Source organism: Camarhynchus parvulus, chromosome 1 (genome assembly GCF_901933205.1).
Source record: "Camarhynchus parvulus chromosome 1, STF_HiC, whole genome shotgun sequence".
In the NCBI taxonomy this organism is placed as follows: domain Eukaryota; kingdom Metazoa; phylum Chordata; class Aves; order Passeriformes; family Thraupidae; genus Camarhynchus; species Camarhynchus parvulus.
This window is the reverse complement of record NC_044571.1, coordinates 38,636,180-38,660,806: the sequence shown is the minus strand read 5'-3', so window position 1 is coordinate 38,660,806 and position 24,627 is coordinate 38,636,180. Positions and strand designations below refer to the sequence as shown.

At 36.2% G+C, this 24,627-nt stretch overlaps 1 protein-coding gene across 5 annotated transcripts in view; it reads right to left on the bottom strand.

Moving 5' to 3' along the window:
- The window catches only part of NALCN (sodium leak channel, non-selective), a 228,007-nt gene that overhangs the window by 168,792 nt on the left and 34,588 nt on the right, over positions 1 to 24,627 (bottom strand). For all 5 annotated transcript variants that reach the window (XM_030943111.1, XM_030943136.1, XM_030943144.1 and 2 more), the window contains exon 7: positions 6,898 to 7,052. In XM_030943111.1, the coding sequence (XP_030798971.1) occupies positions 6,898 to 7,052 (155 nt within the window). The remainder of the gene's footprint in view (positions 1 to 6,897; positions 7,053 to 24,627) is intronic.

Sequence of the window (24,627 nt, the reverse complement as noted above, 5' to 3'; positions counted from 1 at the left end):
ATTAATCATATAGATGTCCACATAAACAAATGGACTTGTAGCTCTGAATGCTTGCAGTTTCTAGAAGTATCTAATTTGGCATCTGATTTAGACTCACTTTTCAGCATTTATTTTAGACTGGTGTGAGCATCCTTCCTCCTTCTCCAGATTTTTGTTAAGTGTTTATGACATCACACCACTCAACAAACTCTGTGGCCATTCTGAATTCTAATCCAAGAGATAGAATGTTTCCCAATCTCTTGGAAACATTAAAATATCTCATGGAAAATGTACTTAATGGATTGTGGCAGATCCACATTCACAGCACACTAACTTAATCTTAATTGCTTCCTTCTGAACAATGGACCTAATGGCACCCAATCTTCTGGTCTAAGAGCAATGCCTTTGCAATGCCAAAGGGTTGCACATGCACAAGTATTTTCCCCATCCTATTAGAACTTGTAGTTCCATATGAGTTACTTGAGAACCAAAGCAACTGCCATGTTTGGTAGATAAAATTTCAATTTGTGCATAAAAAAAGGGGTTATATTGATCATTGCATGAGTATTTTATTACAACAATACCTATAAGCAAATTGAGGAAATTTGACCCCACTGTGAAGTTTTGTTTCACAAACATTAAATTCTAAATTAAATATATATAAATATATTTATATCTAGCCATGGCAGACATTTTTCACAGTAATACAAACTTTTTTCATATAGTTACCAATCTTAAAAAGGCCCTTATATATAACTTCTGGGTCCCACATTAGAAGGAAGAAGCCCTTTTAATAAAGCAGGAAATATCTGATACCCAAAGCTCTGTTGCTGTTTAACAGGCCATAAATCAGATGGTTTTGCTGGCTCACTGTGCCAATGAACAGTGTTCACTTCTGCTGTAAGGCAAGTAATGCTAATACAGATGCAGTCTTCATATATGGGCTTTGAAGCACTCCTTACCATCAACATTTGTTTTCTTTGCGATGGAATATGTGTGTTTCTGTCCTATATGTAAAATGGCCATTAATATGGTAGTCTTTGTCAAACACTCTCTGCCGGTACAAGAAGTAATTAGTCTCATTTAATAGGGTACTGGCCGTAGCAATTGGTAGATGGGTTGATAATAAGGATAGAATTAAATCTTCTCCTTTCAGAATGATCTCTCACGACCTAAAAATTCTCTTGCTTACTTTGTGGAATATTTTTAAACCTTAGGTATCTTTATTCAGGACTTCCTTTTCCTTTTGAGACTATTTGAAGCAATACGTAGCACTGTAAATCATGAAAAAACCTTCTCCAGAATTATGTGAAGAGTAAAATCACTGATGTGCTGCAAGTCTACATCTGTAGATGATTGCAGATGATTGCACCCATGAGGCACATGGAATGATTACTAGCTGATGTAACAAAAACCTGAATGCAAAAGATACTGTACTGTGTGGAAAGTGCAGGTAAGGAGGAAATCTGTACAGAATCCAACAACAGGGAGGAGTCTGACATATTTGCATCCAGGAGGCACCCTTTTCATCAGCACCCACACAGACAGCTCTGCCAGCATCCTTAGTGTGGCCCTGAGAGCAATTGCGGCCATGCTAAATATCGACTAAAGGTAGATGCACATTCAGATAAACAGTGAGATGTAAGGTAGAAGTATTTGTTATAGCCCTCTAATTCCCAAGACTTGTATGCTCTCATTTAATCCAACAAATATTTATGCTTTTTAGGTACATCAGATGCAAATATTTAAACAAATACAATCATATGACTAATAATTTTTACAATTAGTAGTGTCTGTTCACAAAAAAAAGTAATTTTTTTCAATATTTAGCTGAACTTTTTTTACGCACTTCATAATACTGTCACACTCTCAGCTACACCCTCTGCAATTAAACATAGCTAGGGAAAAAACAGAGAAGAAGAGAATAAAATCAGAAAGAAGAAACAGGCTAGCTGTGAATGTACCTGATGCTCTCAGTGGGAGACAAGGCTGAAGGCTGTTCTAAGATGAAGAAAACATCAACCTTTCTATAGAAGCCCAAGTCAAAACCAGCTAAGAAGTCTGAGAAAGAGAAGAGCTTGTCAATACCATACAGGTAGACACAATAGCAAGGAATTTTGCTACCCACATCCACACAGCCAGCCAAGCCTTTCATTCATATCCTTTCTCTTACTTCCACTCAGCCCAACAGGTAGCATTCAAAAAAATCTTCCAGGCATCCTGAAGAATAAAAGATTCAATTTTATATTAAGGCTCACACTGTGTAAGAACAACACCTACTAAAGAAGCCAAGTTCTGTGTCTAACTGTTGGAAAGAGTACTTGGATTTCTACTGTGTTCATGAGCAATTTACTGTGGGAAAGCAGGAACTTCCTGTAGCCTCCCATCAGGTGGAACCTGATGAAGCTGAAGTCAGCTCACCCTAGAGGAGTATAATTCTTTCCTTACTATTTCAGAACTTCTGAAACAAAAGGATTTGAGGTACTGAGAGCTTTGCTAATTGGTTCATCATATTTCATTAATTCTTTAGTTTCATGAACAGTTATGAGACAGACCTCTGTGACTTTTGCTTGTAACTTTTCCAGAGGTACTGCCAGACAGAACTTCCCTGGATTTTAGTAACTCACTTTTAGAGATTACACTCGCAAAGCCGGCAATACTAATCGGTGTTTATTTAATTCTACGTGCAATCTAGAAATATGTACATTAAAAAACAGAGGCATTTGCTGTAGATATATACTGATGTGGCTCATGTTGGAAAAATAATCTTCACAAGCATCTGGTGTAAGTTTAATCTTATTAATGTACATTAAAGGGTGCAGGCACTTGAGAACCTGTGACGGTGTTCACAGGGGTTCTTGGACGAGGGAAGAGATGAGAATGTTGACTCCATGTTTCAGAAGGCTTGATTTATTATTTTATGATATATATTACATTATACATTAAAACTATACTAAAAGAATAGAAGAAAAGGTTTCACCATAAGGCTAGCTAAGCTAAGAATAGAAAGGAATGATAACAAAGGTTTGTGGCTCAGAGAGCCTGAGCCAGCTGGGCTGTGATTGGCCATTAATTACAAACAGCTCTATGAGACCAATCACAGATCCACCTGTTGCATTCCACAGCAGCAGATAATCATTGTTTACATTTTGTTCCTGAGGGCTCTCAGCTTCTCAGGAGGAAAAATCCTAAGGAAAGGATTTTTTATGAAAAGATGTCTGCGACATGAATCTACAGCACAAATCTTCCTGTATCATTCCTGTACAAATGTAGAGCCAAGTTTTGTAAAGAGAAAGGAAACACTACATATTTTGAAAGGCTTTTAAAGGCTTTTAACATTGTCTCACCACAACAACACATAAGAATATGGCTAGGTGACACTGCTCTGTGATGGGTGCAAAACCATTTGTTAGGTGTCCTTACCAGCAGCTATTCATGAAACACCGTCAGAAAAGAAGACTGTCAAACAAAGTTCCTGAGTCTAATCTTTGTCTGGTTCTATTTATTTTTTCACTCTTGATCTGGTTGTTTGAAAATAAATTATACTAATGTAATTTAAAGATAAAAGTAAATTAAAGGTGGTGCAAGTAATCAGGAGGAGACAAAACTCCTGTAGATTTGCAAATTGAAGAAATAGTCTGGAAAAACAAAAGGAAGTATGCTATTCAACAGAGGCAAATGCAAGGGTTTACATTTGAAAATAAATATATAAGTAAACAAAGGATGGGAAACAGTGATGGCAGGTCTTTCAGTAGGACACAAGGGCTGTAATAAATTGGAAAAACATAAAAAGGAAAACATGTCACTGGGATGTAGAAATTGTAGCAGAGCTTAAAACCACACAATATAATGGCTCTGCTGGGGTATTCTGACAGTACTGCATTTCAGCTAGGTGGTGAATCAGCCAGAGAAGATCTAGAGAAGGAGAGTAAGAACAATTCAAGGTATAAAATATAAATCTTCTAGCAAAAGACTGAAACATTTAGAGCCATATGAAAAGTATAATGAAAGATGCAGGTAAGCTTTTTTTTAAGGTTTTGTCCATGCCAGTAGTGAATAAGGTGAGAAACTATGATCTTAAATTCCATAAAGAAGAAAGATTCAGGTTATACTTTATGAAAATCTTCCTAAGAGGACAGACAATGAAGCAACACAATAAGTTCCCTGGAAAGACTATGAAGTCTGCTTCTCATCAGAGGGAGATGGCCTAAATTATTTTGACAAGATAACTTCACATTTATCAGTAGTCTATAACTATGTTCTTCCTTAAACAATACGTATATACTTGCATGAAAACATACATAAAACAGATAAATAGAACATGTCAAAATTAAAAATGGAAAACTTGGAAAAGAAATATATTTTATTTATTTAAATAAGTACCAAGACTTACACTATCATCTTTCCAACTTCATCCTTTAAAGTCAAAGCCACTTATAAAAATGGGACCAGGGCATGGCCAAAATCAAGGTATTTTCCAAATACCAAGCTTCCTAATTGGCATATTCACAATATTAAAAACTCTGATAACTTTTATCTGTTTAGGACAGTTTGGCCATCACCCAGTAATAAAATTGAAAAAAAAATCCCTCCTTTTTATTTTCAAGAGAAGAAAAAAACCAGAAATTATCAAATTCAAATATTCATAGCTTGTACTTATATGCCACAAATTAAGAGTTACTAATTATACAGTTGCTGCAAAACTGCTACACTCTTGTGATTTTTGTAATGATAGCTTTGAGGATCCAACAGGACAGGCTGCATCATAATATCTGCAAATGAAATACCAATGAATGTACCAAAAAAGTAATGTAATTACACAGAAAATACTTATTTAATTACTTACCCATACACAAAAAGATGCATCACAAAATGGATATTTATAAAATATTGATGAACTTGCAGGTTATAATCCTGTTCATAACAATCCTAATTTGAGGAAGTTTCTTTAACACTTTTTGGGAAAGTTTCTGTGTCTTACCCAGTATTTTAAAATTTCGTTATCAGCCTTCAATTGATATTCAATTTAACTTCTGGCTACTGTTCTGAGGAGTGTTATATCCTGGTTCCCTATTTCTAGACAAGAAACAACTTATCAATTATAAGTCTCCTAGGTCTATTAGCAATCTCTGACCTTTAAAATGCAATACTCAAATAAATATAGATAAGGCACAACACTATGACTCAGGAGACCAGAGTTTCAGCCCTGTTTTTTTAGCCTGTTTTGAAGGCATCCACGGATAAAGTATTTCACCTGTCTTTGCCAACCTGTCCCCATCATTAAAAACAAGCTGGTGTCCTTTATTAAGCACTCTCATTCAACTCTTCTACCCACTGAAGCTTTTCTAAGACACTGCAACTAGTTTTCCCTGGTGGGCAGCTGGAACAACACCCTTCAATGCCAAAAAATACTTTTCTCATAACAAGATAAGAAGAGTGATTTCAATCTGAGGCCTAATTATTCTGGCAATATCCCTATCCCAAACTACCTGGAACTACAGAATTTGAATGTGGATGGTTTTAGGTTCTAGCGTGAACCCAGCCCATGTTCATCCAGGCATAACAGTAAATCTGAAGGCTGACTGAGAGATAAGAAAGGATTATCCTTTGAGATCTACAGAAGAAAAAAATTATAGAAGATTTGGTACTATCTATGGTGTTATCTATTTAACAGTACTGGAACAAATGGTACACTTCTGACTTGCAAAGGGAACAGAAGGTAGCTTGTCTGAAATCAGGTTTTTCTCCCTTTCTCACAAGTGAAAAGAAAGGACATAAATGGCAGGTTTTGTTCATTAATTATTTGGTATCCCAGAGTACTTGTAGCAGGACACTGAGACTTCCTTGAAACTCTGTGGCTCATTGTGTATATCCAGAAACCTGAATATTCAGGAACCAACTGAAGCAATTTCAGCTACAAAGGCTTTCAATGCTCAAAAAACCTTTTGGATTTCAGTCATTAAACCTTTTCATTACCTTCCAATTCAGCTGAGGCCAGGATAACAGTCTGGAGCTCAAGCCAGAAAAATGAAAAAAAAAAACCAAACAAAACACCACAAAAAATCCTTATCAGAGTCAAAGCAGTGCATCAGAAAGAATTCAGCCTGTGGGTATGCTCTGTCATTTGAAGGTACTTTCCTACCTGTCCTGAAATGAAAATTTACGGCTGCAGGCTTCTGTTGGACCTTTGTCTGCTCAATAAATGTGAAATAACCGCAATGTTTTGACAGAGTAACTGCATATTTTCCATTTGGATGTGGATCTTACCACAGCTGCCCATGCTCTTGCCACCTTTCCTGCTTTTGTGTTCTACACTCATTTCCTCATGGGGATGGCACAACACATTGCAGCTGTCAAGAACGTATTTTCCTGGTAACTGCAGTGTTTTGCACAGAACACAAATTGGACCTGTGTTGCAAAATCTGCCTGACTCTCAATCATGTTTCTGGCTGATGTTCTGATTTACACAGTTTGGATTAAGATTGCCACAGATACAGGACATCATTTTTTTCTCCCATCTTCTCCTTAGTAACAAGATGATTAGCAAAGTAATTCTGATTTTTTTTCATAGGAATTACTACTAAAATTAGGCAAACAGAAGGGATTTTATGCTCTAAAATGAATCAAATATAAAAAACAGAAATTAGTCATTGCATTTGCATACTGGTGATAATCAACAGTTGACTCCTTATAAAGACATGTTTTAAAGGTATTTAAATCCTGGGATCCCAGGCAATGCAAAAATATACCATAACTGCAAAGCAAATAGCAAAACTTCTCTTTCTGGCATGTGCTCTACTTGAGTAGAATACTGATTGCACTTGATGTCTTTTCATCACAAACATGAACTATCTGTTCCATTCATTTCAAAAACAGTTTTAAATGGATACTGAAATGGATTTTACCAGTAGGACAGACCTATCTCATTAAAGCCACTGTAGCCCAGCTCTTGCCTGCTAAGTCCCAGATCTTCAAGGTCCATGCATTTAAATCCAGGTGGGCACTGGTAACCTTCTTCTAGCTCTCTGGAACAGTGGGTGTCTGGGATAGCTAAATTATTCCAGGTTACATTTCTGTGAAAAATACAAAATTAAGTTGTTACATAAACTCAGTTCATAGCAAAACTAAATATTCGAAAGTGAGAGGACTAAAGGGAGAAGTTCATCAGCTGTTATTTTTACTATCTGATGTTCTTTGGTATACACTGTTTTCATTAATTAAGCAGTTATTGCAAAGGGCAAGCTAACACACTCCTAAAACTTCATCCTTATGTAATGACAGTACAAATACTACCAGCAGAAATTTCATACTAATACCTAGAGACCCCATAAAAAATGGAGACTCTCCAAGAAATGGAAGAGTTAACATTCAGCAGCTCCAACTGTTTTTTAGTGCAATTTGAAGATAATGTTTCAGGCTCCTTTGCAGATCCTGAGAGTGTACTGAACTAGAGTCAGCACTATGACTATGACTTACAATGGCATTACCTGTGCTTGCTTTGACACTCCTTAGAAGGATCCTTGTGTATGACTTGTCAGTCACCAGAGTATGTATTCAGGTTCTTGTAACTTGCTCAGTACAGCTTCCCATCACAGATGAAGGGTCACAGGAAAGAAGTCAAACCATTACATGTCTAGTGTAATTAGTATCTAGGCACTGTTGTGACTGAAACAGATCTCTGACTTACTTTTGTCCAATGATTTGGTATAAGAGATGAAAAAATCTGAACTGGTTTGAATTGGGTCAAGGTTATATAAGTGATCACAACATTTTAAAATAGAAAAATCATGAGACAAGGGCCAGTGCCCCAACGCAACATCACAGTGTTGGCCATTTTTACTGTTGTCAGGTCTTATTGCAGAGTTCCATACTGTTATCTCCTCATCATAAAAGTTTCATCCCTTCTTGGTGTTTCTAGTAGGCAGCTCCTCCAAGCACTGACTTTCTTCTTCAACAAGTAGCCAACTGACTCCAGTTTCTTTCTCAACCACCCAACCCACTCTTTTATAGCACTCTTCTTCTCATTGGTTACAGCTGTGCCCTGTTAAAGTCAGGCCTGTTCCTAATCTTTGATAATTGGCCCAGCTGCAACTCCTTAGGGGTAAGATTACTTTCTACACTATCTTTATTTTCTTATATTCTAACCCCCTACAGTCAGAGGCTGAGCACCACTTGTTCTCCCAGGTTCTCTAGCAGCTGTGGTTGAGCTGCTGGAGGCTTTGTCACACTGGAGCACAACAGGAATTTAGGTGGTCCCAGCACTAAGGGCAACAGAAACTAAAAGGATAAGGAGGACAAGGTTGTTGCTCTCTGTGCTATTAAATATACGCCTATGGCATGGACACATAAATATGGGTTATCTAAATACTCTCAAACTTTGGGAAGGAGAAGCTTAGGCAGTTGATTCCTCCTAATCTCTTACAGTGCCTAGTTAATGATCACAATACACAATCCTTTGCCACAGACTGATCACCCCATTTTCCCAGAAGCAGTTTAATTAAGAGGTAACCTTAGGAAATCACCCCCTCCACCCTGAGCAGGTCCCTGCCAGGATCTGCAAAGCAACACAGCACAGAAATGGGGATTCATGTTACTCGTGTGATGGGGCCGCTGGGAAACCCAAGAGAAGAAAGCTTCAAATAAGGCTCCAACTCTGCTGAATGAGCACACAGCTAAGCAACAACTGTTTTTCTCCCTGCTTGTACTCTCTCATCTAGCAAATGAAAAATCCTGATTTTTGGTTCAGTTCTAGGGCAAATTCAAATCAGACATGAAAAGTTAATCACAACGAGTTCTGGTCTGAGAAAAAAAAAGTCAATAGCATTTTCCATTCTTGTTCAGGTTAATTTTGACTTCCTGGTTACAGCACAAACTTTTGATATCAAAACACCCAAAATGAATTGCTGAAAGTTATGAAAAAAATGCTGTTGTATTCACTCTGTTATCAGGAGGCATCAACCAGTGTCTTAAAACACAAAATTTCAAATTATCTCTCTTGTCCACAGAAAAGGTGAAACTTTTCAGCCTGCCCTTTAATATAATTAGTATCTTCTTGTTCTTCTGAAAGTCCTTTTCCTTTAATCTAACTCACAGAAGTATTTTGACAACTAAACTGGGTGAACAGAATCTTTAATTATGTTTTTATTAATTGCTTTTATGTACTGCATGGAATAGCATTACATTATTTGAAACCTGTCAGTGTGAAAACAAAACATCCTACAAAATTTTTTCCTAGGCAATTATAAATGCAGATAAATAATAATTGTGGTATCTATCCTGTAGCCATTTCTTTATGGTACCAGAGAGACATATATATCTGCATGGATGCACACACAGACATGTACAATTCCAGATGGAGTTTTAAAGAACACCCTGAAATGTAGCAGTGTGCAGACAGATCCATAAGCATATGTGTATTTTTTCCAGGTTTGTAAACATGCTCAGCACATGTCATTCAAGTATTTCAAAATTAATCTGTTCACCCTAATTTCTTTAAACTACATGTTAATTCATACCCAGTTTCATGCTTTATGTTAGATTTATGATACTGCTATCCAAAAGCCATTATCATATATGGGATTAACATAAAACAATATTTTACATATATTTTTAGAAATTAAAATTATTCATTGGCACAGGCAGATTCAGAACCCCAGCTACTGGTAGCCAATGAATTACACATTATGGCTTGCATTAGAAAATCCCTCAAATCCCAAGAGGGCAGCAGCATGAGGGCATATTATTAAAAGCATTGCTGGCCCTCAATCACTGCAATGCAAAGCATTCACTTAAGTGCTTCATTTAAACTTAGATGATTTTTTTTATTTAACCTCATCTTGAAGGAGAAAAAAAAAAGCTGTCTCTGTGCACTGATGATTTAGGCTAAAAACAAAGTCTCTGCTTATAGTAACTGTACAGATATAGTCCTTTTTGAGTCACTGTCACTTGGCAAGTTGTGTTCTGCCTCAAGACAATAAATAAGCATAGACAGGTATACATGGACTAGAGAACATTAGATATCTAGAAGTGGCTAGAATATCACCAGATGTTTTCAATATAAGATGATTTAAATTTTATTCCTCATTGACCATACTCAGTATCAATTAAGTACTGAGATACTAATTCAGCCCATAACTAGTTTTAAGCATCTCAAAAGTTCAATTAGGCAATGTGCTTAAATGTCTTGCTGAACAGGATAAATTGCCTAGAGAAATTTACGAACAAGAAATAATTTGTCCCAATAGTCCCACAATATTTCTGTGCAGAGCCTGTGGAGTGCAGCATCAACCCAACAGGTGAGCTGAGAAATTAGTTCTCCACAGGAATGCCAAGGCTGGGGAAGGAGATAATTGACTCCACTTCACTTGATAGGCATCCTTCAATATCAAGATTGTTGCAAAAGACATAGGACTGTTACTCTGACATGTTTGTTTTAAGTGCCTGAAGAATGTTATTATTACATACATATGTATACCACAGGAAGGACATGAATTGATATCTCTTGGGAGTACAGTGCCTGTTTTCCATGGCATCTGTTACAAAACTGGTCTTTCCACCACCATGCGCTCATGTGAGAACAATCCCTCTTTCAGCACCTTCTCCTTATTAGAGCAGTTCTTCAAAGAGGGGTTTTTACACCCCAAGAGACAAATTGATGTGGAAGATTCTAGCTTCCTGCTTTCTGCTAGCCTTTCTCTGCTGAAAATAGAGATGGGGCAAAAAAAAAGGGATATTTTTTTATTCTGGTATTCTGTTAATTTTCTAGGATAACACCAGAAAGCCATTCCAAATTAGAAAGCTTCTTGTGCAGTTTCCAGATCCAGAAAATCTAAAAAAAAAAAACCAAAAAAAACCAAAACAAAACCTAAGTAGTATACTTATTGATTTATTGATAAGGTATAAAGAATAATTTGAAATGGTTGATTAGGTAAAGAAGCTAATAAGTAAAACTTACTTAACTGGAGCTGAAAGGTTTTCTGTATTTGTTAAAAGGAACCCTGTGTCTGTCCCTGTACAAAACCAGGCACTGCCCAGCTGCTCACTGGAGAGCTACTGCATGTTAAAAATACTATAGTGGACATAAAAAATGGCTGGTCAACCATGATGCAAATAAGTAGCAATGCTGCAGCTTCCAAAGAGGGAGCAATACATTAACTGGGGCTCAGAGGAATTGGCACTATGCTCTGTGCTATCCATTTTCATTAGTGACCTGGGGGACCCTATGAACCCAGCTTCATCAAAATCACACCAAGCATATGATGAAGAAGAACAAAAACCTTTGAGAACATAGAATGATTATGCAGTTCTGAAGACTTTAAAGGTTACTCTCAATAACTGTGATTTAATGTCAAGCAACAAATTCAGAAAGTGATAGACCCTAAACAAAAAATGGACACTGCTGTATAGAAAGTACTAATACCAAAATAAGCTTAGATCAGGTGACTGATAAAAGATTTTTCTTTTAGATATTAAGAATTATAGGTTTTTTCTTCTGCTAGACATCTAACTCTGAACACGCAATTTTGAAAAAAATAATCCAATCCTATACGTTTCAGAAGAGATGCTTCTGCTTTGCCATACTGCCAGAACACAAGGGAAAACCACCAAGCTAGTGAGACTCTAGCAATAAATAAATAAATCCAGAGAGCTCCATGCTACACAGACCTTTTTCTTGAAGCTCAAATTAAATGAATGCTGAGCTAGGATCTCTCAGTAAATGCTCTCTGATGAAGTAATACTGTGTTTCTACATTGACTTTAGACAAGTTATCTGACGAATATTAATACACTGCTCTCTTACATATATAGGTCAATTATATCTAATAATTTGTCTTTATTCTGAAAATCAGGGTCATCTACTACCACAAAACAACCTCCCTGCACTATTCAACACAATTATTATAGTCCACAAACCTATTTTTTAAAGCTTTAAATTTTATCTTATATCAGCATTTTATGAAATGAGATGTAAATTAAAAGCTGAATTCATACTGGGAAAGTAAGGTCAGCTGTGTCATAAGCATTCTGTTTTTAATGTTTTGGTGCTTTTTTTGAAACACAGAATACAAAAGCAAAATATGTACAGATGTATATTAATAGTAGTGGAACCTCTCAGGTCAAAAATCTGATATAGAAAATGCTAATTGCTAGGGTAGCAAGTAAAAACTTCTTTTTTAAAAATATATTTCTAATTCAATGAATCATAAAAAAGAACAGATTCTTACACCAAATGCAGAATAAGTTGTTTAATCACCAACACTTCACACTCTAGATTTAAAGCTCCCTCCCACAACTGAGTCAGTGTAAATAGCCAAAACTTGTAACTCAATTTTATTTTCCTCACACTGATTACTGCTGCCTTGGGGATGCCTCATGGTAGCCCTCAGTATTTAGATGCTGATCTAGGAGGTCTCAGGTCTCTGAGAGCCCTGTGTCCTACTTGAGCATCTTGGATACATCAGTAACACCAAATGTCTGCCCATGGGTAAGTGCATCAAGTTAAAAACCCTTCAAGTTAAAAAAAAATGACACTTCCTATGATCAGCCAAGTCCTTAGCCTTAGTTTGTTTTCCCCGTGTACCTTCAGCCAGCTATAGAGCATATAATCTTGTTCTCCAACCAAAAGACTTTCCTTAAGGAAGAGAATTTACAGAGATAAAAAGAAAAAAATACTCATGGCATAACTATAATTAATTGCTGTAATTTTATACCAATAGAAATGAGAAAATCTGTGGTTAAGATTCTTATGACAATATTATACAGAAACATTGTGCAGAAAGGAAGTTTTAAATTACTTTTCTAATTAGACCTTATCCTCTTAAAGGCTCAGATAAGTCATGGCAATTGCTATACACCTGATGATACCATTAGGTAGTAAAAAATATTGGATTTTTTATTTAGTATTCCAAGTTACATTTGTTTTCAGAAACTCTGGGAAGTTGAAAGACAGGAAGCCTAGATGGAAATTTGCTTGCTTTTTACCTGATTCCTTGCAAAAAGAAAAATTGAGAAAGGTTAAAGTTTATTTGTTGCATAGTGACCATGAAAACAATCTAAGTACCTAGACAAATTTCCTTTGATTTTTCCTTTTATATGTATCTCTTATTTCCAAAGCCATGTCTTAATGCTTTGTGTGCTCATCCAGTGAAGTACTTTTCTCCTTCTTCTTTTCCTTCTCTAAGTGGGAAACTCTGCACATACAACTGCTGTTAAGAGATAGCTCCTAGACTACTTCCTTACACTAGTGCTCTTTTTACAGTCCTAACAATAATAACAGCTGCTTCTGCACAATTGTTAGAATAGTAACAATATTGTGCTATAAGAATTGTAACAGCTTTGTTTCTATCACAAATTCTTCTGTTCACTATTTTCATAATTATTACCCCATTATGATCTCAGCTTAACAAGGACAATATTAACAAATAAATTACTGATATTGATATTTCTAAAATTTGCAGCAGTAAGTCATTATGATTGGGCATAATCTTTTCAACTTTGCACTCAGTCTTGTCCCTGGAGTGAGACACATATATGATTGTTAACTTCAGTGAAATGGCACCATACTGCAATTGAGTTCTACTGATACACCTTCTAATTTGTGCAGAAAGAGATGGCAACTTAGAACCATGCTGCTGCTGGAGCCATTACAGGTTCTAGAGAATCTAGGACTGTCATCCAAAATCACTGGTGAAAGTGAAAGAAATGTCAGAGAGTACCTCTCTGATTTAAGGACTGCAGATTTGTTTAGGCACAATTCTTCCTCTGATGTTTTATAACCTAGTATTCCTGAGTTTTCCCAAGGGTCATTTTTAAATATTTTACTTTTGGTCTAAAAGTAAAATATTTAAATCTAAAGTGTCATGTACCATACTTTCAGAGCCAGTTTCCTGTTTTAAATCCAACAACAAAATCTGTGTTATCTTTTAAACTGTAAGTGCAAAGTTTTCATCCATATTTAATGTTTCTCATAATTATATCTGTAATTATAACTATAAAGCTTTCAACTCTTTCTGGTTACACATTTTCTCTTATATCTATTCATTAATTTTATCTCATTGAAAGATAAGATAGGGCATGCTTAAGGACTCATGACTTTACAAACAGCATAAACACAAAGCTTAAGCTTTGGCAACGTTCCATATTTTACATTTTAGCTTGGCAAACACAGATTCTTCTAATCAAGAATTAGTAACTGAAGAGAATACCAGACAGCATCTGCTAGGGATAATTATATTCAAATCAACAAGCCCAAATAACCAAGGGCATCTCTTCCATTAATTTTTGATAAATCTTGAAATAGCAGGGAAATTCTGGAAGGATGCTCATGTGCCATTAATTTTTAAAGAACAAGCAGCTCAATTGCTTAGCCTAACATCAAGCAAGACAAAAGAAAGAGCAAGCTGATAAAAAGTCTAATTGATAAAAAGTAAAGAACATTAATGTAATAAGAGGCAGCCAGAATGATTTAGAGAAAATACCACTCATCATAGCAACATGATTTTTGTAAGATTACAGATTTGTCAAATAAAATTGCCTATCTTGGACTTTGTAAAGCAATTCATTAAGTAACATATGACTGATTAAAAAGTTGGCACTGTATAATATCAATAAAGTACCAGCTAAATGGGCTGAAAACTGATTAACTGACATGTCAAAAAACACTTCCCAGCAAAATGATCAAAATGATCTACCAGAATCAATGAGGGAGAAAGATACAAAAATAGGAATAAGAATAGAAACATAAATAACAATAAGAACAAGGCATTATGAAAAGTTACCAGAATTACTTGGTTAGCTTGATCAAACAACCTAAAATGTGCTTTAATACAGCCAAATGCAAGGTTATAATGGCAGGATCACTGGCCTACAGCCTATGGATTAAAAGAGATAAGAGGATGGAAATACTGTGTTATAGAATATAGGTGCCACACAAAATTTGAGATGAGGGAATAAACCAAGGCATCCTCTCATATTAGTCCCAATAACATCATGGCAAGAAAAAACTGCTTCCCCAGACTGTACACACACAAGCAATAATGAATTAATGTTCCTCTGCACACGAAATTCATACAAATTGCGATTAGTATTACACAGAATTTTGATCACAGTTTAATATTTTAAAAACTGAGGAAGTCACAGAAAAAAATGAAAATTGTAACACTGAAGAAGATGGTTTGCAGTAGAAGACCTAAAGGGCTAAATAATGTTAGTTTATTGAAAAACATATTGAAAGGTGCTTCAATTGTTCCAAGTGGATTCACACAGAGAAAATACTAGAAATTAAGATTCTGTGTAATCTGGCATAAAAAAGTATAACAAGAATAAGAATAGAAAGCTAACAGTGGAAGCCAGACAAATTAAAATGATGAATTTAGGAACATGTTTTACCAGTGAAATAGTTTTTGTAAGAAACAAAAAGTTCCCTTGCTTATGACTGTTCTTTTGCAAACCAGTCAAAAATAGATACACACCTAGGAAATGCACTGGAGTCAGACACAAGCTATAAGGTGTAATAGAAGGGAAAAAAATTGAAGCCTGACTAGATGATCCAATAGTTATTTTCAATTTTAAATTCAATATATAGATACTGTAATATCTTACTACTGCTAATGTATTTTCTTTCTGTAATTTTCCCCAGTGTAAATTACTTTTTAAACATCTTGCAATTCAATTTAGATCTTTTATTCACTATTTATCTGTTCACTTTCAGGCTCCAGTATTGGGTTTTTTTTTTTTTGCCAGTTTTCACAATCTTGTAGTGTCTAAATTGGAGTCTGTGGATGGAACTTGGATAATCTTACTTTTTTTGCCCATTTTAGAAGACGAAAATTCTCTACATGTTTATTCAACAAATTAAGAAAAGTAATGTTCTTATGCACTTTCTTTTCCTGCCCATATTCAGTAATAAGGCATCATCACATCAGACTGCCTATTATGAGAGGCAGCAATACTGAGTAAAGTTGGGTTTGATTTTGATTGTATTATTTTTTCATTTCACATGTGACCTAAGTTAGGATCCAAAAATGTACCTTTGATGTTCCTTCTATTGCCACTCACTGCACAGGAATTTTGAACAGATTCAGATTAAATCACCAAGGTTATCTCACACTTCAGGATGCAAAAGTTCAAAGATCCAACATCTCTTTGCTGAACCCCTAGAAGGCGCTGCACAAGTAAAGACTGCAGCTCTGATGTCCTGACTTACCCTACCTCATTTTAGGCAATGAAGACAGAGAGAGTGAAATACAGCTCCAGAGGGCCAAGGTCAATGGGTTCATCCACGCTCCTGAGGCACCCTTCTCTCTCTGACAGCTACAGAGGAAATTCAGGGTATTTAGATTCCTAGGACAGGTGCTAACATCAAAGTCAGATGATTCTGTTCTCATGGCAGATCACTTATGTTACACAAAGGCAATAGTGTCACGAAAAGAACCAAATGAGAATGCCCAAATGAAAACAGGATGGTTGCAGGTACTCAACAAATTTGACAAGCTATTGGTTTGATCACTTGTTACTGGCATGAGAGGAAATTAAATTCAACTTACTCAGCCATTACCTTTCAAAGTAACTAAGTCACTGAAGTTCACCACAGAAAAATGAGTAAAAGAAGAAATATATCCTATGGAAAGTGCTGAAATGTACATACAAGTACTAGAAAAAAAAAGCTCAAGAAAGAAAATGTCAGAAGTTCCAATATGCATTTGTTTATAAAGTAACATGCACAAACAGTACTTGTTTGAGATTTCATCAAATTCCACATGACATAACAACTCTACAACACCCCATTTTTGTGGCTGCAACAGTCAGTCCTGACACAGCTGAATTCAAATGGCAATTGCATGATATGTATGTTAATGCAAAACTTATTTCAGAAGAATCAAAATAACATGAATTAATGGCATTTACACAATGAAGGAGGCTGTCACTCTAAGTGCTTAATATACAAGACTTAAACAGGAAGAGTTAAAATCAAATCCAGCTATCTTGCATGAATCTGCATGTCACTGAGGTACATTAGACTTATTTACAAGTTGACCTCATACATATAGTACTATTATAATCCAAAACAGCACTTATTTATAGAATTTAAAAGGAAGAGTAAAAACCACCTTTGTTGTCTTTTAAATTGCAAAGTCATGAACTGAAATTTGTATAACAATCTAAGCTGAAGATTGTATCCAAGTTGATTTTAAAGTATGTTCAGGACCACGTCAAAAAATCCTAAGGTTATATATTGGAATTCTGTGGATAAAATACAGAAAAATATCTTTTAAGTTGCTGTCTAACCACTATAGGGAAAACACAAGGCCAATAATCTGCGCTGTAGGATTTGAAAATCCCAAGATTGAAGTTCATCTGGGAATTACTTCCATCAAGCTTACATGCACGTTTGGATGTCTCCCACAAAGCAGAGCTAGCTACAACTTTTGGACCACTGCATTATACAGTTTTATCTCACTAGACTTTTTCCTTAGGTACCAGACAGGGTGATCTTCAGCATGATAAGAAAATACTGCCCTGAATCCAAATCTGAACTACATGCAAAATGAATTCCTTTCTAAAGGTTATGTTGCAAAGTGTGAAGACCATACACAGGATGCCTTCATCAAATGCATTTACACACACCAGTCACAAACATCTGAAATGGCAGGAGATGTGACTTAGCCCAGAAAAAGGGGCTGCTACAACTGAACACCTAAGAAAAAATTTTCAACATCATCCAGCTAGCTCAAAAAGGAAATCAGCATTTGGTGACTGGCCATCTGACAAGGCCCATCTGCCAAAGCTCTCACTTTACCTGGGAGAAAGCAGCTTGATATCTCCATTTGATAGCATGACTGGTACTCGAAGTAGGCAGGAAGACTTACTGCCAAAACTGGATTGCTGTGAAAGGGCTTCTCTGTCAGGGCATTGCAGGCAGAAGTATCATTAAAATACACAGCTGCAGACCTACAGTAAGGTCAAATAACTTTTTCAGGGATCTAAAATATTGCTGGGTTTACAGGAAACCCAAATGTAAAATCTCAAATTGGTCTAGCCTTCAAGCCTTCAGGCTACCTCCAGCCCTAAAGAAAAATTGAATGAGGCATTGACAGATTCTAACCAAAGCTTTGTCTTTAAACAGCAGCTGAAAAGCCCTTCTCATTAACCTGCCAGGTAGAAGGTGTACAATAAGTTGGTTTGGATTGTAGTTTTAATACTGCTGCTGGGCAATGGCCATGACAATTAAGAAAAGAGTCAGACAGCACAAAAGGCTAAACTGTACCAGGTAATGACTCTTGCTCCTGCTGCCTTGGCAGGTGCCCCTAAGAAGGAGGCATGAGGACGCTAAGCCTTTATTTGAGGCAAACTGGAGATGAAGACAAGGAGCTGAAATGCAGAAGGTGGCAGTGATGTATGAATTTGTGAAGAAAATTGGTCAAATCATACATCAGTGAACCCAGCACAGCCTGCTACAACAGGGACAAAAGGGTGGCAAGTATTTTAGGCACTGGAAAAAAGTGACTGTGGTATGCATTTGTGCCAAGCACAAACAGTGTAGTTCACTGAGTATAAAGGCAGGTCTCCCACACTAAGGAGTGACATTGGATTTGGGGGCTTTTCTTGAAATTTATTAAAAACTCTTGTATCTTACGTGAGAGAGGGAGCAGGGGAGTGAGGGCCAAACTACACAAGCAGTGATAAGAGACATATGTAAAGATTGAGTACAAATGTATTTTATGTAACTGGAACAAAAGAATTAATAATAGCACCTCTGATAGTAAAAAGCATGTTTTGGTGGGAGGTTTGGACTTTCCATGTGGGGTAGGATGAAAAATGAAGTTCGAACATTCATGAACAGACTCTCACCTTAGTTGGTACACAAAGGGAGAGAAAACAATAAAAACTGCAGGAAGCCACTCTCTCACTTCTGTCCTAATGTACAATAGCTCTGCATCCAATCCTCCTCACTTCCAGTGTGCCTCCCTTTAAAAGGGATGTAGCAAAGGCAAATTGTTCTTCAGATGCCCAGGATAACAATACCTGACCCTTTGTTATGTCAAGATGGACTACATAAAATCACAGAAAAATAAGGTTGGATACAAACACTCTACAGGACATTAAATATAGTTCTCTGCCCCAGTCTATTTCTACTTTTCCCAAGAGAAGTTCCCACAGGCTGCTTTAAAGATCCTCAAGAGTGAAACTGGGAGCCTGTCTAAGAAATAGGTGCAACTTTGTACCTACCACTGCAAACTTTTTTCCTAATGTCCTGTCTAACATGAAATTTTCATCCTGAAATTTTGTACATGTACTTCTTATTCTAGTGTATTACAGAAAGAGTGACCATATTCCCTTTTGCACAGAATATTCCCATATTCTGTGCAAAAGTGCTTATCCACACAAAACCTGTGATATGTCCACTACTCTTTTAAAGTTAAAAAACTGCTGAACACTTTTTATCAATTCTGCTCTCTCTATATATATATTTGTTTTAGACTCTCTCCAGATGATGCCCATATGTTGTAAGATACTACAATTTTACATTTTTACATGCGCACAGTACTGTTGATCTCCATTCCTCCATTATGCTTCTAAAACATTTTATGCAGAACTACCTTTTCCACATGACTCACTATGCTGTATTTGTACAGCTGGTTTTTCCTACGTGCAGTATATTGTCCCTGCTGCCTTTCATCCAACTTTTCAGAGAATTTCTCCAATTTATCAAGACCATTTTCATTCTAATCTTGCCTTCCAAAACATGTGCAGCTCTTTCCAGCCTCACATCATCCTCAGCGCAATAAGTGTGCCACCATGCAGGATATTAATGAAACTCCAAAAAGCACACGGCAGACTTATGAGGATCCCCATTCTTTCTGTTCTGATATTAATAGCATCTCACTGAGCATGATTTTTAAGCAGTTTTGGACCTATTCTATGATTATTTTCACCTCAACCATGTTTCTCCTGCCAGCTTACAAAAATGTCCTGTGAGACTGCTACAAAGCCTTTCTAAACTAAAGAAATATGACATTCAATTCACATGGCTGTTACGGGCAATTATTCTAAACTAAAGAAATATGACATTCAATTCACATGGCTGTATTCACATGGCTGCCATAGGCAATTATATTTGTTTGACATGGTTCATCCTTTAGAAATCCATATTAGCTCCTACTCACTTCCTTGTTTTCTTCCAACTGCTTATAAATGTTTTGTTTATTTACCACAGAATTCTTTCAGGGAAAGAAGTTAAGCCTAAGTATCCCAGATATAATTCCTGGGCCTTTCTTGTCCTCTCTCCTTCCTCCTTTTATAGACTTCTACTGTTTCCCTGCTTCCCACCCACCCTCCACAAGTTCTCAGAACTAATAAAATAGCTGAGATGATGGCTTCGGTGTGCTCACAAATATCTTGGGATGGATGAATATTCCAGCATTTCCCAGGCCTTATTGAATTGCATTTATCCAAGGGAGAGGAATAGGATTTAGGCATCACATTCAGCTTCCAGGCAACAATACAAAACTGAAAACAGTCCCCTGGTTTTCAAAATAGTATTAAACAGATCACTCATGAAAAGAGATCTGAAACAATATGGAAACAGATCTCTTTCAAAATTCTTTCTCAGCTTTCCTTACAAATGCTTGCACATCTAGAAGTGATTCTTTTGCACAGCATTTCAAGGTTAAATTAGATGAACTGCAATTGAACCTGTGAATGTCAGGACATCCACAGCCTTCTCTATTAGTTGCCTGGATTTCTCTTGCAATATAAAGAACAGAACTTTCTTAGCTTCCTTTATGTTTAAGAAATCAAACACTACCCAATCACCCGTCAGGCAGATTCAGTGGAGATCACTCTTGGGATTCCATTTTTCTGGGAATGTCTGGTCTTTCCCTCAATTTTGTGATACACTGGAGGAAATTCTGACTTCTGGAATCCTGGTCCCCTGCTGGTTTCCATGGAAAACCACCATGTCACCAGGCGTTATTTCTATACAGCGATTATCAGGTAAAAATCTTGTGGCCCAATATCAAACTTTCGCTACAGCAAAGAGGAGATTATGTTATTCAAATTCTTGTACTTATAGTGAGCCAATTTCCAAATAATGTATAAAATCCACTTTGGTTTATTAAAAAAAACTTATTCTTAAAAAAATCTCATAAATATTAACAGGCTGAGAAGGAATTCAATCGACTTTGATGTCTGCACTGAGGCAGAGAATTGTGTAAACTTAAACTGCTCTAAATCTTAATAAAGACAAGTACATGTCATTACTGAGCCACCAGGAGCTGAAGTAATTGGGTTGTCATCATTCTATCCTGACCACACTAAAAAGTCACCTTTTTGTTTAAAACTGAGCTGGAAAAACAAAAACAGTGTAAAATATGTGTTAAATTAATTAACAGTGTAATTACTTTAGGTAACTATCCATATGACAATTCTAATAAAAAACAGGATTTCTGCTCAGAAATCACATGCCCCGTGAAAATGACAAGAGCCCAACTCCTGAGGGCTCTTTCTCCTGGGCACCAATACTGCTCCCACATCAGCACTCTCATCTACTCTTCTGACATGAGTCCATTTAAACTGAATTACTTCCCTCTCTGACTGATGCTGTATTTTAATTGGTTTTGGTTGGGGTTTAAACAACATCAGGCTAGGAAAAGTAAATTTTTTTCCATTTCTCTTGTCCCTGAGGAGTTTATCCTAGAGACATGCTACCAGTAAGAGAGATTGTAAGTCCCAAAGACAATAATAAAGCAGATCTGGTTGTCCACTAAAATCAATAAATTAATGTGCTCTGTTGAAGATGTCCTATTACACTGATTTTTCGAGCTTGGGCTTTGATTTCTTCCCTTTCTGAGAAACTTAATTAATCATTCTTACTTTCCCACTGCTGATGTAAGAAAGAATCTCAAATTCCTTTTGTTCTTTTTAATTGTATTTATTTCCTCTATTAGATATTGTGGTGAACTTTCAGCTTCAGAGTCTTTGAAGCTGTTTTTTGACATTTTTGTGGCTTATCCATAGACAGATGGAAAGATGACCAGAAGCCTCTTAGATCTTTCCATTACTCAGTAATTACTTTTCTTATCTGTTTTCCTGGGCATGTCCTGCTTTAAACAAGAAACTTTGCAAAGAAGGATTTTAAATTGACCTCCATGGTAACAGGCAGACAGGCCTACAGAAATACTCAGCCTATACCTTATCAAAAGTGTTAAAAAAAGGCACCCTAAAGAATGACTTTGGAAAATAGGTGAGTACTACAATTTATGGCAGTTAGCCATATTAGCTTTTTCTCTTTTGATGAGACTTCCTTTCCCTTAGCTCCAGTGCAGACTGAGATTTACAAAAGGAAAATTTACTGTTGTGGAATACATATAAAACGATCATGTGCTCTGGAATTATTCTTGCATAGTCAAATGTATCTTGGGAGTAAAAATAAAGAAAGCAGTAAGTAGCCACAGAACTGATTTAGAAAAAATTTCTTTCTCCTGTACTGTGTGAAAGTATCTTTTGTATACCAGAGGTTACCAAGAGTAAATTACAGTAGATCTGGGAACACAACTATTTTCACCTTATATTGTATATCTCAGAAATTAATCTCAGATATAACAAAAAAAAAAAAACAAAACCAAAAACAAACAAACAAAAAAAAAACCAACCCTGTCAAACTGTTTAAAATATATAGATTTATCAAGATAATTGGATTTTATATTTCAAACACACCATCTTTTAAGCAACTAAAGAAGATCCATACTATGGAAATCTACATAATATACCAATGCTTGACAGGAAAAGATATATTGGTTGAAGATATCATCAAGAAAAAAATTTCACAGCATAGTTGAAAAAAGGTAAGTCATAATCACGAGGAAATAGAGTAATAAAATTGTATAAGAAGAAGACAATGTTCTTTATAGGGAAGACAATTGTAAGAATACAGGAAAAAAAGGACTTATCAAACAACAACAATAAACTTTTCAGCCTTTCTAAGCAAGTCAGATTCTGCTGATTTCTCAGACAGAATGAAAACTCAGATTGTGGTTAGCTCACTTCAGTATTTTTGTTTGTCATAGCTAACATCAGAAAATGACTCAGGAGGTAGAGAGACAGGAGGTCAGGCAGTGTGGGCATTGAGAAGGATGGAAAGATAAAAGAACTTGCTGCAGCCAAAGAGGCAATAAGTGTCTGATGAAGACACCATGTCCTTTCAAATAGAAAAGAATAGGAAGATTTTAAGACACCATTTTCAAAAGAAACTCGACTCCCTCATAATTCATAAGGCAGTAGACTTAAAAGTGATTTCTAAAATGTCAGAAATAGATCAAGTCTTGACCACAAAAATAAGATTTTACCCTTCCTGCTTGCCATGGCGTTCTGCATAATAAGAGGCAAATCACCTAAAATTAAAGCTCTCACAGGTGGTCACTAATTGGAAACCTTTTCATTTTTCTAATCTTGACTTGGGAGTCCAGGATCTGGTTTGAAAAAATAATGAAAATTTACAGCTGTGTGTCATTAAAGACAGAAGTTATTTAAGGACAAGTACAGCCAGCTCTGGCCACTCTCCATTGTCTGGAACTGAGCCACCTGAAACAGAGAGACAGACAGACAGACTCAACCTCTGAGAGGAATGTTTAACCCTCATTATAAAATTGAGAAACTGAACCTCAAAGACAAAAGTAAAATTTGGCAAGGCAATTTTCATACTTTTGTGTTCTATTACATCCCAGCTAAACTTTCCCGGATTCAGAAGTGACATGTCCCCTTCTTTCTAACTATATTTTGGACCAATATCTGTCCATATTGTCCTCTTTTTGCACCAGAACTGTTATTTCTTTCTCTATATTTATTTTTCTAGCCCATGGTGGGAATTATAAATTCTGGAGCTAATTCCAGGAAGGTCAGTCCTGATCTACATGAAGAAGGCACACCCTAACTCCAGCCTGAGCTTCTGCACTGCATTCCTCAAAATTTAAAATAGGAACAAATAGGTGTAAGTCTTCACAACATATAATGATGAGTATTACAGACAAGAAGAGGAAATCAGTATTTTCAAAGTAGGAATGAGTAGTATGCCAAAACTGAGCTATACATCCACATGTCAATAACAAAGAAAAAAAGTATCTTGTACTTTGGAGGAGCACCATTCATCAGAATAACTGGAGGAACAACTTTCAGGGAAAAAAGTGGTGTCCAGTGTAACTCTAGTCATCATACACCATCATGGGAGCCCATTTAAAATTGTAAGTCTGGTCTGGAGATGGCAAAAGTGATTAACTGCTTACTGAAGGTGCCTATCCCAGGTACCTTAAAAGTAAATTAAATTAGATTTCTAATACTTATACAGCTAAAAACATATACTTGATGATATTGAAAGAAAAAGGAGTTAAGGCTAGATATTCAGCCTCAAGTCTGAAATTCCCTCTGCTCTGCATACTTGACTTTTCCAACTTTAACCCTATTTAGGCAGGTTTTAAATTTTATTTTATACACTGGATATTTGTCCCTTTTAAGGTTTTCGTGTAATCCAGCCTTTCAAAAACCTAAAATTGAAGGGTTTCTGTATACCATTTAAAAAAAAAATACTAACGTTTATTCAGAGAGCAGCCTGACATGTATAGAAAAAATTAACAGAATTTTATGGGCAGCACCAAAG